We start from the raw sequence: 13,009 nt of genomic DNA, 5'->3' as shown, positions 1-13,009 counted from the left end.
GAGGGGGGGGCCGCGGGGACGGTGCGGGGAGGGGGGAATGACACGGACTTCCCCAGCCAAATATGAGGCAAGGCCATGCTCTGGGAGTGAGGGGGAAATCATGTCTTGGAAGATGGGAACACAAACCCACAGAAGAACAAGGATGCTTGCAGTTGGTGACCAGATACAAGGGTCAGCAGGGCTGACAGTCTTCTCCAGCAGCAAGTCCTGCATAGCACAGGCCTGGCAGGCAAGAGCGGCTTAGACCAGGAAGAGGCGGCATCAAGCAGTAATCCAAGAAGGGTACACGCCTCTGTGAGAAAATAGGGATTTTTTGTCACCTCCTTGTTCTAAAAGGTAAGTCATATCACGTGACTCACCTTCCCTGAGGTGAGGGCCATCTTGTCTCCGTAAGTGCCCACTCAATCCTGTCATTCTCTTTCACGCTCTATCACCAGTGCTTGGCACACAGTAGGTGCTCAATAACATTTCTAGAATGAATCAATCAATACTTATGTCTCCCCTTCCTAGACAGGGGAGTCTCAGGAGACTCAGTTCCCCCACACATAGTGTGGTCATGACAGCTGACCAAACCCCAGGCCTTCCTGTTCCTACCTCAGGTTCCTACTGGCCAACTCCGACAACTTTCTTTGTTTAAACTGTGACCTAGTTCATACAGCCTGAGTATTTGGAACTCCTGACTGAAGGGCAAAAATGACAAAAGCCAAGGATTATATCGCCCGGAAGAAGTTGGCAGGAATGATCTGGGAAAGTCTTGGTAGCCAAAGTCCAGGCTTCACATCAAAGCCTCCTCCCTACATTCACACACAAGGCAGAACTGGGAGAAACAAGAGGAGGGCAACTTGGAGAGAGAAGACAGTGTTTCCACTGCACTGGCAGAAGAGAGAACATGCTCACACTCATACTCACATGCTCACACTCAATTATACACACACACACATGCTCACACTCAGTTACATACACACATTGACATGCTCAGTTACACTCACACATGCACTCACACACAGAGCTCACCCTTAGTTACATACACTCACACATGTACTCATTCCCACTCAGTTACATATACTCACACATGAACTCACATTCACATGCTCACTCACATGCTCACTCAGTTACATACACTCACACATGTACTCACTCCCACTCAGTTACATACACTCACACATGCACTCACACTCACACACATCCACATACTCAGTTACACTCACACACCCACATAGTTACATGCACATACACACACTCAGTTACATATACTCACACATGCACTCACACTCACTCAATTACATACACACACATGCACTTACACTCAGTTACACATACACATGCACTCTCACACTCATACTCACCCCACAGTTTGATCACACACATTTGCTCACACACACACACTGACACAGATGTGTGAGCACACACTTTCCCTAGAGAAATCTAATCCAAGAAAAGAAAGGTAACCTGTAAGTCAGTAGCCTGGAGTTGATCTAGCCTGTCCCCAGAGCTTTGAGGGCAGGAAGTGACAGAAGGGCAGGGAATGTTATCAGGCTAGCCCAGAGACTTGGAAACAGCCTGCTCAGGAAGCCAGCTCCACACAGACAAGTTAGACACACCCACAGAGTTGACAGCATGACAACATGACAGTGACTCCAAGAGAAATCAAAGCCCCAAGTCAAGGACTGGGCCACAAGACAGGGACCCTGAGTCCTGGCACAGCAGGGCATTTACTCAGAAGAGGGGCAGGAGCTGTGAACATGGGGCTGGACCCGAGAAGTCCTCCAATCCTGGCAAGACTTCAGTGCCAAGGCCGAGAGCAGAGGCAGGAAGGGAATTCCACAAAGAGTGGTGTGGGAGACAGGCTTGAGCCTAGGGTGACATTGCAACTGTGAGGGTCACATGGTTTCCAGGAATCCAGTATGCTAATCTGAAACCCAGTATGCTAATGAGGCATCCTACCCTCTATTTTGTGATAGTCTGTTATGCTAAAAGGATGATGCTAATAAGGTATCCTACTTGCTGTGCTGTGATTGAACCACTACCCCTATATAAGCTTGTGCCTTCCTGCAATAAAGCAGACCTGTGTCACTGAACCTGGTCTCCTGTGTCTGAATGCAGCTCCGCTGACACAGTCTCCTCACCAGCCCTGGGGTCCAGGACTGGGCAGAAGCAACGACGACAGGAGGCAGCACAGGGCAAGCAGAAGAGCTGCCTCAGCACCAGGCAAGCAGAAGAGCGGCCTCAGCCCAGGGCGAGCAGAGGAGCAGCCTCGATGCCGAGCGGCACCCACGAGAACGGAGGAGCTGCTGTCACTGGCGGTGACCACAGAGTGGAACCTGTTGCATTGTCTCCCCTGTTTCTGGGCCCAGGACTTAGGGGAGCATTAACTCCTTTGACCCAAGGGGCCAATGAGGGAAAGTGGCATTTGCTGCAGGTCCTGGGCCTGACACACCCTGCAGGACTTCCTTGTCAACTGGGGAGCTTGAGAGGAAGCACTGCCTTGAACCCACAAGGCAACTGAGGGCAGGACCTCCAGGGAACCAGGCCTCCCAAGACAGGGTGAGCAGTCCAAACGTGAGAAGGGAAGACTGAGAAAGAGGGCAGGAGAAGGGACCAAGCCACCTGTGTGCCCTGAGAAAGACTGCCCAGATTGTCCACAAGAGCTGTAGGAAGGAAAGGTCTTAGGTGTTCAGTCAGTCCTAATGGCAACTTAGCAACTACGATGTACCAAAAGCCCCAAGGAAGCAAGGTCAGAAGTCACTGACATCAGCAGTACAGCAAGTAGATCAGGGTCCTGGTAGACACTCCCTCCTCTGGGCCCCCATGGTCCTCATCCCACTACCACACTCAGTCCTGACCTAAGCACATCTGTAGTCTCATACACTATGCCTGAACAGATGGATGGGTCTCAAGGGTCATTTCAGGGCCTAGGGCAGAGGCTGACCCTCAGCAGGGATTTATTTGCTTGAGGGGTAATTGAGTCCAAGTAAGTTCCTCAAAGTTAGCTTGTTCATTAAAGCATTAATTATGCACCACTATATGTCTGACACTGTTACTGGCACAGTTACTAGTGTTTGGGACACAGCAATGAACAAAATCAACTAGGTTCACCAAAGCACTGAGTGAACAGCTAGAAGAGGAGGGAGTCACAGGTAGAAGGCCTAGATCTGTGACCCAGCTAATGCCATCTGTCCTCAACTTTAGGTCTCCATCACATTTAGTACCATGGGAAGCTCACATCTGCTATCACGCCTGTTACTGTCCTCCTCCTCCTTCCTGTCCCCTTTGCCACTATGAAAAACCAAGCATCTGGACCCCAACATCTTCCTTTCCCACACAATGCTGACTCACCAGCCAGGATGGTTTTGGCTCTTCACCCCTCAAAACCACCTCTGTAGGACTGGGTGTGGTGGCACATACCTTTAATCCCAGCACATAAGAGGCAGAGGCAAGCAGATCTCTGTGAGTTTGAGGCCAGTCTGCTTTACAAAGTGAGTTCCAGGCCAGCCAGGGTTATATAATGAAACTCTGTGTCAAAGGTGGCATAGGGCAGACATGATAGGCATGTTGGTGCATGTCTTTAATCCCAGCACTCGGGAGGTAAAAGCAAGTGGATCTCAGTGAGATCAAGGCTAGCCTGGTTTACATAGTAACTTCCAGGCCAGCTGGGGCTGCAGTAGGGAGACTGTCAAAAAAAAAAAAACAAAAAAACAAAAAAGAGTCCTGCTTCCTGACTCCAAATCCAGTAGAACCCCTTGAAACAGAAGCTCAGGCAGGTCCAGGAATCAATTAACCCTAACTATAACCTCTCCCTGGAGTGACCACTCATTTTATTTTCTCTGATGCCCCTCTGGCACCTGGTGCTTCATCTGTACACAGTGGGTGCTCATGAACTATGATTTAAAGCAGGAGCCCCACAGCTGCCTGCTGAGGCCACTGAGGTTCTACTTAAAAATGCAAGAGTTTTGAGTCCCTGCCTTAGCCAAACTGATCACTGCCTCTCAAGGAGACTCCTCCAGGGCACACAGCTGAAAACCTACGATAGAGTTCTTGACTTCAGTGCGTTTCAAACCATTTGAAGGCCCAGCACACTTTGTATCATCTGGGGGCTAGCTAAGAGCTCTAACCCTTCCCAGACCAGCTGCATCAGGATCTCTGGGAATGGGAGGTTAGCAACCTGGATTTTAACAAGCTGTCTGAATGATTCTTTGAATCATGTCAAAAAGATATCTGTGCATAGAAAGATAATGGAACTAGTTACAAGTGGACTAGAATACATCTCACCATATCTGGATCTTAGCTCATCCCTTGAATGAGAATTACAACCCAGAGCCTAAGTTGGTTGCTACGGTGATTACCTACAATACACACAGAAGTTCATACCCAGCATCTGTCATAGAAGAGAATCCCAAGGAGTGTTGTCCAATCTTCTTCCCTCCTGGCACTATTTTAACAACAGAGAATTCAGGAAAACCAGTTGCAGAGGATCAAGTATTGTACTCAAGGCCACTTAGAGGACAAACACATGGAGCTGCTGATTCTAGCCTACTAGGCCTCTCAAAGAACCTAAAATATCTACTCTGCATAGTTCTTGCATCCTCACCACTGCCACCCTTGACACTGGTCTGGCAGCCCCTAGGTAGCGAGGGTTGCTGCCATTCTACTAGGTTTCTGGTGGCTTACGCTGTCCTTCACCTTTTACATGGTACCATCTAGCCCATCTACCAAACGGGGTGGTTTTGAAAGGCCTGGGAAAAGCTCCTTCCTCTTCCTGGGTTCTCAGTGGGAACACTGGCTTTCACACACACCAAATGCCTGCAACACTCCACCATCTGCCAAGCATGAGGTCACCCCAAGAGGCAGGAATCTTGCCATGTGAGGCCAAAGGGAATCAAGAGCAAAGGCCATTCCCAACTGCCCAGGGCCAAGCTGGTGAGGCAGCTCCAGGGCAGTGAGGAGTGGAATGGTTGAAATGCCTTCAGCACTAAGTAATGAACAAACACCTGACTTTGTGTGTCTCAGTGAAGGAATGTATTATCTCACACAACAGGAAGCCCAGAGAAGAGCTGCTCCAAGTCGGTGCTTCAGGCTACTCAGCAGCTGCAGTCTGTCCATGCTACCACCCTCCATGGGTCTGCCTCACTCAAGGGCTGGGTGCCCTTGTGGGTACAAGACAACAGCAGCTCCAGGTCTGAACAGCACTGTCCAGGGCAAGAAAAGAGTCACTTCTCTCTTAAGCATGTACAAAGGTTCTTCAGCAAAAAGAAATCTTTCCCAGAAGCCTCTTCACCAAGTAAATAACCCCTGATGTCTCATTGACTAGAACTGTCACATGCTTATGCCTCAACCAATCACAGCCAAACATTCATTTATTGGCTGGCAAAACCTCAGAACCAATCATAGGCACCAGTTGGAATCAGCAACCAGTGCCACCCACAGAAAGTGCTCAGAGCAAGGAGTGGCTGACAAAGGAAGAAGGGGGGCTCCCTCACTTCCACATAGGAGACCTTAGGCCTGCTCCATTGTGCAGAAATGGGCTTTTTTTTTTTTTTTTTTTTTTTTTTCGGGTTTTTTTTTTTTTTTTTTTTTTTTTTGCTTCAGGGTTCATGAAAGTCTGTGAGAGGGCCATGTCAACACAGCACTCCAACAATGTGCTATGAGCCCAACACCACAATTTGAGGTCAGAAAAACAATGGCCCTCAGCCCTCTAAAAGTTGGAGGACACAAGACAAGAGAGGTGGCATGGGGGACAGAAAGACTTCTGAACAGGGAACAGGAGAGAAGGGTAACACCCACCAGCAGCAGCAGAAAATGGCTGGTCTGAAGTAACAGTACCTCTGATCAGGCACTGAGCTAGGCACTATAGGAGCTGCAGGTTATCCTTACAGCTGCCTCATGAGTTTGACACTGCCACTACAAGGTCACAGTACATCAGCAATAATTTCTGAAATCCAGAACTATCTAAAAACCCAAATTTTAATGTGTGCGCATGTGTGTGTGCACATGTGTATGTGGGTGAGCTTGCCCATGCAAGGTGCATCTGGAAGTCAGAGGTTGACATTGGGATAATCTTCCTCAGTCACTCTCTTCTTTTCTGAGACAGAGTCTCTCACTAAACCCAGAGTTCCTCCTTTGAGCTAGACTGCCTGGCCAGCAAATTCAGGATCCAGCTGTCTCCACCCCTAGCACTTGGGTTCAGATAACATTGCCATATCCTATCTTTTTTACATGAGTGCTAGGGATTGGAACTCAGGTTCTTGTACTTGTGTAGTAAGCACTTCACCCACTGAGCCCCCTTCCCAGCCCCTAAAACTTGCTTTTAACTGTTCCTCCTTTAGCATCAGAACCTGAGGTGAGCACGCAAGTTCTGTCTGGTGTCTTCATGCCTCTATGGTGACTGTACATTCTGGTGCAGAAATGAAGTGCAGCTCCAGGTCCCACTGCAAGTGGTGCACAGTGCTCAGAATAAATACTACATTCTGAACACTTCTATGTTCAGAAACACATCTGGTCTCAAGGGTTTGGGCAGAAGGAGCATGGGTGTGCCCATGTTTTACAACAGGGCTCAGCAAGGGCCCTTAGCACATGGCTCCAGGGCTGGGGTTCCGGCCTACTCTGCTTGCTCCTCCTACTGGCTAGCTGGGGGCTTCAAGGAAGACACCTCCTAGGGTCTGCTTTCTCATCTGTAGGAAATCAAACTAGATTTGTGGATTTCGATCTTTTATGTTTGTTTCTTTGTTTTCTAAGCAATTAACCCTTTCTTCAAAGGAAACCTCAGGGAAAAGTATAAGTGCTCCAGTAAGTGAGGCCTGCCCCCTCCCCAAAGAGGTTCCCCAACAGCACAGTCTGAAAACTGCAGCAGAGATTCCAGAACTGAATAGATGAGCCAAGGTAGAGAAATAAGCCAGGGTTCAGGAATTCAAAGTACCCTAAGGATGTAGGGAAAGGGCAATGCTCAAAGTGACAGGAGGACGTGCTTGAGTGCATCAAGGCAGATGAATGTTAGGAATCCTCCCTGCAGCTCTGAGCCTGAAAATTCCTCTAAAGATGAGAGCAGGGAAGTTCCACTGTGCCAGCCACAAGGAGTCATGGTCCTCTATCCTCACTGCCAGGACCCCAATGCCTTAGCTCAGTGTAACAGATCCAAAAGTGAGGACCAACGCTGTGCCACAAAGGCATGGCCTTCAGGGGACAACAGGGCAGTGTTTGAAAGCAGGATGCTAGCCAGGGAGGAAAGGCGGCTGGTCTGAGGAGGTCTCACTGCCCTTCTGGGGGCAATTTGACTCCTAGGGGCTTGTTGGGTCCCAGGAAGCCATTCTCAAGCAGCAGGACCATTTTCTCTTCTCACAGTAGATACTAGCTGATAAACCACAGCCTTGTTTCCCAAGAAGCCCTTGGGCCACCAAAGATTCTGCCTCTCTTTGAGAGGGCTGCAGAGGCAAGAGACCAGGAGCAACCCACGAGTCCAGACAGAGAAGACATGATGCCATCCATGCCCTTCTCTTAAACCACAAGAGCCACAGGCAAAGCAAAAACTTCACTATCACATCATGGTCCAAAGAGATTCTGGAGCTAAACTTGGGCCCAGAAAAGGTACCATACCATCCCAATCAACCCATGACTAACAGGCAATTAAAATGTCTTGAGATCTCATGAATCAGAAAGACTCATCATGTGGGGCCTCACTGCTCTAACTGAGCTCAGGAGGAGAGCTGCCTAAGATTAACCCGCTGGGGAGAAAAGTCACATGCCCTCACAGAGGACCCCCAAACACCTGTTCTGCTATGGAAGTACAGGGAGTACCTTTTCCAGGTCTCCCACTCTGTTTCCCCAGTCAGGTTAATTGCCACAATTTGGCCTGCCTTGTGCAGGGCCACACGGAGCCCTTGGAGAGAAGAAACACCAGTTTACCAAATACTGAGGTTTATAACACCTTAATGGAGCAGGTGTTAGAAGCCCTATCTGACCAATTGGAAAGGCAAGTTCGGAGAGGTTAAGCAGTTGGTTCAAGGTCACTCGGCCAGCTCCAAGGAGAGTCTGGGTATCAGTCCAGGTGCCAGACCACAGCCCTTCACATACAGTGAACCTTGACACTGAGGGGCTAGACGGTGACCTTCTGGGAAGACAGGACAACTGAGATGTTGTCCCAGGAGCCAGGAATGGGCCAACCAGAAGCTTTGTATGCTTGCTTCACTCCTAAGCCTGCTGTTGTCTTGGCTCCTGCCTGGGTACCTCAGGCTTCGCTACACTCACTGAGTCCCAACAACTTGCCTTTGTGTGCAGATTGTGACTTCACAGGTGTGGGGTGGGCTAAGAATCCACACTCCTCACATTCCAGCCAATGCTTATACCAGATATCAAGAGCTTAGACTTCAGTGGAACTTTCTCCCACCCCCTGGGCTTAGACAACACTCTCTTGCTAGAACTTGCCAGAGCTTGGCACACAGGCAGCCACTATAGGGTTTTGATTTTTTGCTTTCTTTCAATCTTTCTTTCTTTCTTTTTCTTTCTTTCTTTCTTTTTCTTCTTTTTTTTGTAAAAGACTGAGTGATGAGGGGCTGAGGAATGTAGCTGAGGTGATAAAGTGTTTGCCTGGCATGCAGAGGCCCTGAGTTCCATCCCCAGCACTGTATAAACCAAGCATGATTTGCATATCTGTAATCTCAGGACTCAGGAAGTAGAGGCAGAAGGATCAGAAGTTCAAGGTCATCCTCAGCTACACAGTGAGTTTGAGACAAGGCCAGCTGAGGGTATATCAGACTGTCTCAAAAAACAAAACAACAACAAAAAAAACTTGTTTTAAGACAGTGAATGAGCTGATATGAGACAAAAAGCAGATTTCTGAGTTTTATTTCCAACTTGCCATTTGGCCTTTTCTAACTTACATCTTGGCAAAATGTCTAAAACTATTTGTCTTAAGAGTCAGGATGGAGTGGCAGCTCTGTGTCCACTGCTGAGTTTCTAACAGGGAGTGGCTGCTGTGTCCTTCCTAGAAGGAGCTGGCCCTGCTGAGTGGAAGCATTACAAACCTGAGATTGTGCTGCTCCCTTCCCTCCCCTAGCTCCCACCTCACTCAGAGAAAAGCCAAAGTTGTAATGGTGGCCTATAAGGCCCACGTGATCTGCTCCCACTCATGCCCCTGTCCCCCAAGCCCCCTCTCTAGAACTCATTCCTCCAGCTCCTGGGGTTTTATCTCTGATTGTTGCCTTCTCAGTGAGAGTTCTTGAGCCAATGTAGTCCCCAACTCTATTTAAATCAGTAGTTCCTGTGACCCACTCCACCCCACCCTCTTCCCTTTATTCTTCTGACAGCACTGACTACCACAACATCCTTCCCATGAAGCAATGATCATATTATCTGTCCCCAGTCCCTTTCCCTGGTGGACTTTATAGAGTTGGATATGGAATCTCACTTTTGCCTCTATTCACTAGTATACCCCCCCAGCACACACTCAATATTTGTAGGATGAATGGAATGAATAAATGAATGAAAAATGAATGGCCTGAATGGAATGAATAAATGAATGAAAAATGAATGGCCTGCTACTTAGGTATCAGACTCTGTGGCTAGCCGTAGATGTGTGCAACTTTAATCTTTTTTATTTATTTTGAGACAAGGTCTCCTGTAGCCCAAGCCACTTCTAATTCATTACATAGCCAAGAAGAAAAAAAGAAGGACCATGAATTCGTTCTAACCTTCCTGCCTCTACCTTCTGAGTGCTAGGACTATAGGTGTGCACCACCAAGCTTAGATTTTTATTTTGGGGTTTATTTTGGGGGGAGGGGGGTCTTTTTGAGACAGGGTCGCCCTGTAGCCCCAGCTGGCCTGGAATTCACTATGTAGACCAGGCTGGCCTTGAACTCACAGAGATCTGCCTGCCTCTGCCTCCCGAGTGCTGGGATTAAAGGCATGCGCCACAACCCCCGGCATCCCATGCCTAGTGTTTATGAGGTACTGGTGATAGAATTCAGAGTTTTGTGTATGTTAGGCAAGTACTCTACCAACTGAGCTCCATCCCCAGCCCTCTTTAAATCTTCACAATCATTGCAAGACACTTAAAAAAAAAAAAAACAGGGTCTCACTATGTAGTCCTGGTTGGCCTGGAACTCTCTGTGTAGACCAGGCTAGCCTTGAACTCACATCTACTTGCCTGAGTATTAGGATTAAAAGTGTGTGCCACCACAGCTGCCAGCAAGGTACATCTTTTAACCCTATTCTAAAGGAGGCTCTGAAGGTTAAGGAAACTGAACAGTGAGGAAACTGAGGTTCTGGGTTGTTAAGGTCACAGAGTCAAAAGTGGCAGGAGCAGGACTCAAGCCCCAGGCTGGCTGTCTACAAGGCCTGCATGCTCTTGTTTGAAGCTGACTTCAAGGAAACGATCTTAGTTTGGCAATCATGGCATTAACTTGTTTTCCTTATTCCAAGCAGCAAGGGCTTTAAACTTAAGCAGTTTGCCATCTGTCCAAAACTTGTGCTAGTGCCCCTAAAGCTGCTGAAGGGAGTCAGTATACCCAAAGCCCAGAGGTCCCACTAACAATCCAAAGGCCCCAATCAGCCAAGGAGGGCCCACCTTCAAGCACTTCTCTGTGCCTACAGTCATTCTGGTTTGTTTCATCTTTTTCTTTTTTGCTTTTGTTTTTTTATCTTCCCAAGCAGTTTCTTTGACCTTTTTTTTTTTGTTGTTATTTGGTCTTTTTTGAGACTAGGTCTCCCTGAAGCCCTAGCTGGCCTGAAACTTACTATGTAGATCAAGGTGGCCTTGAACTCACAGAGATCCACCAGCCTCTGCTCGGATTAAAGGTGTACGCTCTTTGACCTTTTCAAATCTAGGTGACCTTTCCCCAGGCTGTAGCTTACCATGTGAGTCTCTGGGACAAAACTCTATCTCCCATGGACTTCCCAAGCTGAACTTGCACACACACACACCCATGGGCCACAATGCCCTGCTCTATCCACCCACATGCCCCTCACCACCTCAATTCCTATTCATGGTTGCAGCTGCAGCCACAGGAACCAAGCACTGGAAGGAGAGCCAAGCTTGGCAGAGGGCCATAAAGGTAAGATGGAGCCATGCATGAAAAGTCCACCCACCATCTACTTCCAGGGACCAGGGCAGCTTCAGTTCCTTCCCTCCTCCTTCCTCAGTCACATTAACTCATCTGTTTTCTTTAAATCACTTCTCACTGTCTATTTCCATGTTTGTTTCTCAGTGGTCTTCTTGGAGGAAGGAAAGGGCAGGGGCCTGACTGGCTAGTGCCTGGTACAGGTGAGCACTGCACATGCTGAAGAATGAAAAAAAGACAGCAGGAAGCAGATAGATTTGGAGGGACCAGGCAGGAAGCTCAACACACTGAACCTTAACATCAACCCAGACAGAGGGATCATGTCACACAGCTGTGAAGTGACAAAGTAGGCCTAGGACTATGTGACTTCAACGAGAAAAGAGAAAACTGTTGCAGGTAAAGAGAAGAGACAAAAGGACAGACCTGTGGACCTTACAAGGAGGGCAAAGTCAAGTTGCCTTTGGAGTCCTGTTGACTGAACACATTTTCCTCAGATCCTAAATTAATGGAGACAAGTCACCATTCTCCAAATATCTGCCCAAAGCAAGGTACCACAGTCAATAGTATGTAAAACCAGATCTTGTCTTGTGTGCATGGTAGTATGTGCCTATAGCCCTAAAACTTGGGGAGATAAGGCAGAAAGATAGGGACTTGGAGGCCAACCTGAGCTACATTAGTTTGAGGCTAGTGTGTGTTACCTAGGGAGATCCTGCCACTAAATTTAAAAAAAAAAAAAAAAAAAGCTTTTATTTTGAGGCACTAATTCTATAAAATACACAAACCATCCTTAGAGAAGATACGTGACTTCCCTGTCCATTTCTGGGTAGTTTGAGGTGAGAAATTTGAAAATAGTGCAAACATCCTTCCTTGAATGAGCAGTGTCATTCACTCATTTACTCTGTGATTCATTTGTTCTGCGCAGATCTATTCAGTCTTGGGAAGCTAGCTAGAGGTAGGGAATAATCCTCTGCCCTCTCACCAGCTTCCAAGAGCCTGCCTATGGTTTTGGCGGGTACTAAAAGACAAGCAAATATTAACTATACATGCTTCCAAAACAAATAAGGCCACGTGGAGCCTCGCTCTGGAATGCAATTTCGGCTGCATTTTTGATGTGATGGGTTAAAAAGAACCAATGGGCCAAGTCCAGGCACTGGCTCCCACTTTGATGCTCTGCTCCAAGACACACCAAGCCCCTCATCCACCCAGCTCTATTTTCCCAGCATTCTTCAGTCACGTTCTCACGTCTCTCCAAAGTAGCCTCCTTCCTGACTCCCCTGACTCTGTTGACCTTATACTCTCCAGCCTGACCTCTTCAGGTCTGCAGCCTTGACTCTAAGAACCTCAAAGCACACGCCCCAAACTGCCACCACCACCCCGACACCCTCTAAGTCTGAGCTTCCTCCCGGAGCCCTTGGACACCATATGTTTACAGTATCCCCAATCTCAGGACCCCAGAGCACATCAAACACTTCAGAGCACCCCCAAAAGCTCACAGCACGTCCTCAGGGTGCACCCCACGCACCCCACACACATCAGCTCCAACTTCTTGGAAGCCAGAAGCCGGCTGCTGAGCCTCTTGGGGTCGCGGGGCGGCGAGAGCTGGGTGAGCCCTGGCGCCCTGCACTCCCGGACTCGGGCGCCGCACGGCACGCCGGCCTCTGGGCCGCACACCGCGTGACCGGAGGACCCCGGGTCCCCTGGGGCCTGGCCCACGGTCGTCGCGGGGCCTCCGCCTAGCCTCCCGGCCGCGCCCCTGCTCTCGACCGGCGCCCCGCCTCACTCGGGCCCAAAGCCCCAGCGCTCGCCGCAATCCCGGCGACACGCCCGCGCCTACCGTTAGCGATGAGCTTGGCCGACAGCTGCTTGACGAGCTCGGGGATCCGCTCCCACTGGCACTCAGAGCGGCATCGCTCGATCTCCGTCTCCAGCCGCGAGCCCGCCTTCCTGGTCGCCATGGCGGC

The 13,009-nt window shown here is 49.0% G+C and overlaps 1 protein-coding gene across 5 annotated transcripts in view; it reads right to left on the bottom strand.

Annotated features, from left to right (window-relative positions):
* The window catches only part of Ttc7b (tetratricopeptide repeat domain 7B), a 267,710-nt gene extending 254,707 nt beyond the window's left edge, over window positions 1-13,003 (bottom strand). For all 5 annotated transcript variants that reach the window (XM_029557984.1, XM_008821742.1, XM_008821743.1 and 2 more), the window contains exon 1: window positions 12,883-13,003. In XM_029557984.1, the coding sequence (XP_029413844.1) occupies window positions 12,883-13,003 (121 nt within the window). The remainder of the gene's footprint in view (window positions 1-12,882) is intronic.
* Between the last annotated feature and the right edge of the window lie 6 nt (window positions 13,004-13,009).

Source organism: Nannospalax galili, unplaced genomic scaffold (assembly GCF_000622305.1).
Source record: "Nannospalax galili isolate Female #2095 unplaced genomic scaffold, S.galili_v1.0 scaffold107, whole genome shotgun sequence".
NCBI classification, from domain to species: Eukaryota; Metazoa; Chordata; class Mammalia; order Rodentia; family Spalacidae; genus Nannospalax; species Nannospalax galili.
The sequence above is the reverse complement of the archived record's forward strand: the minus strand, read 5'-3'. Positions and strand labels throughout refer to the sequence as shown.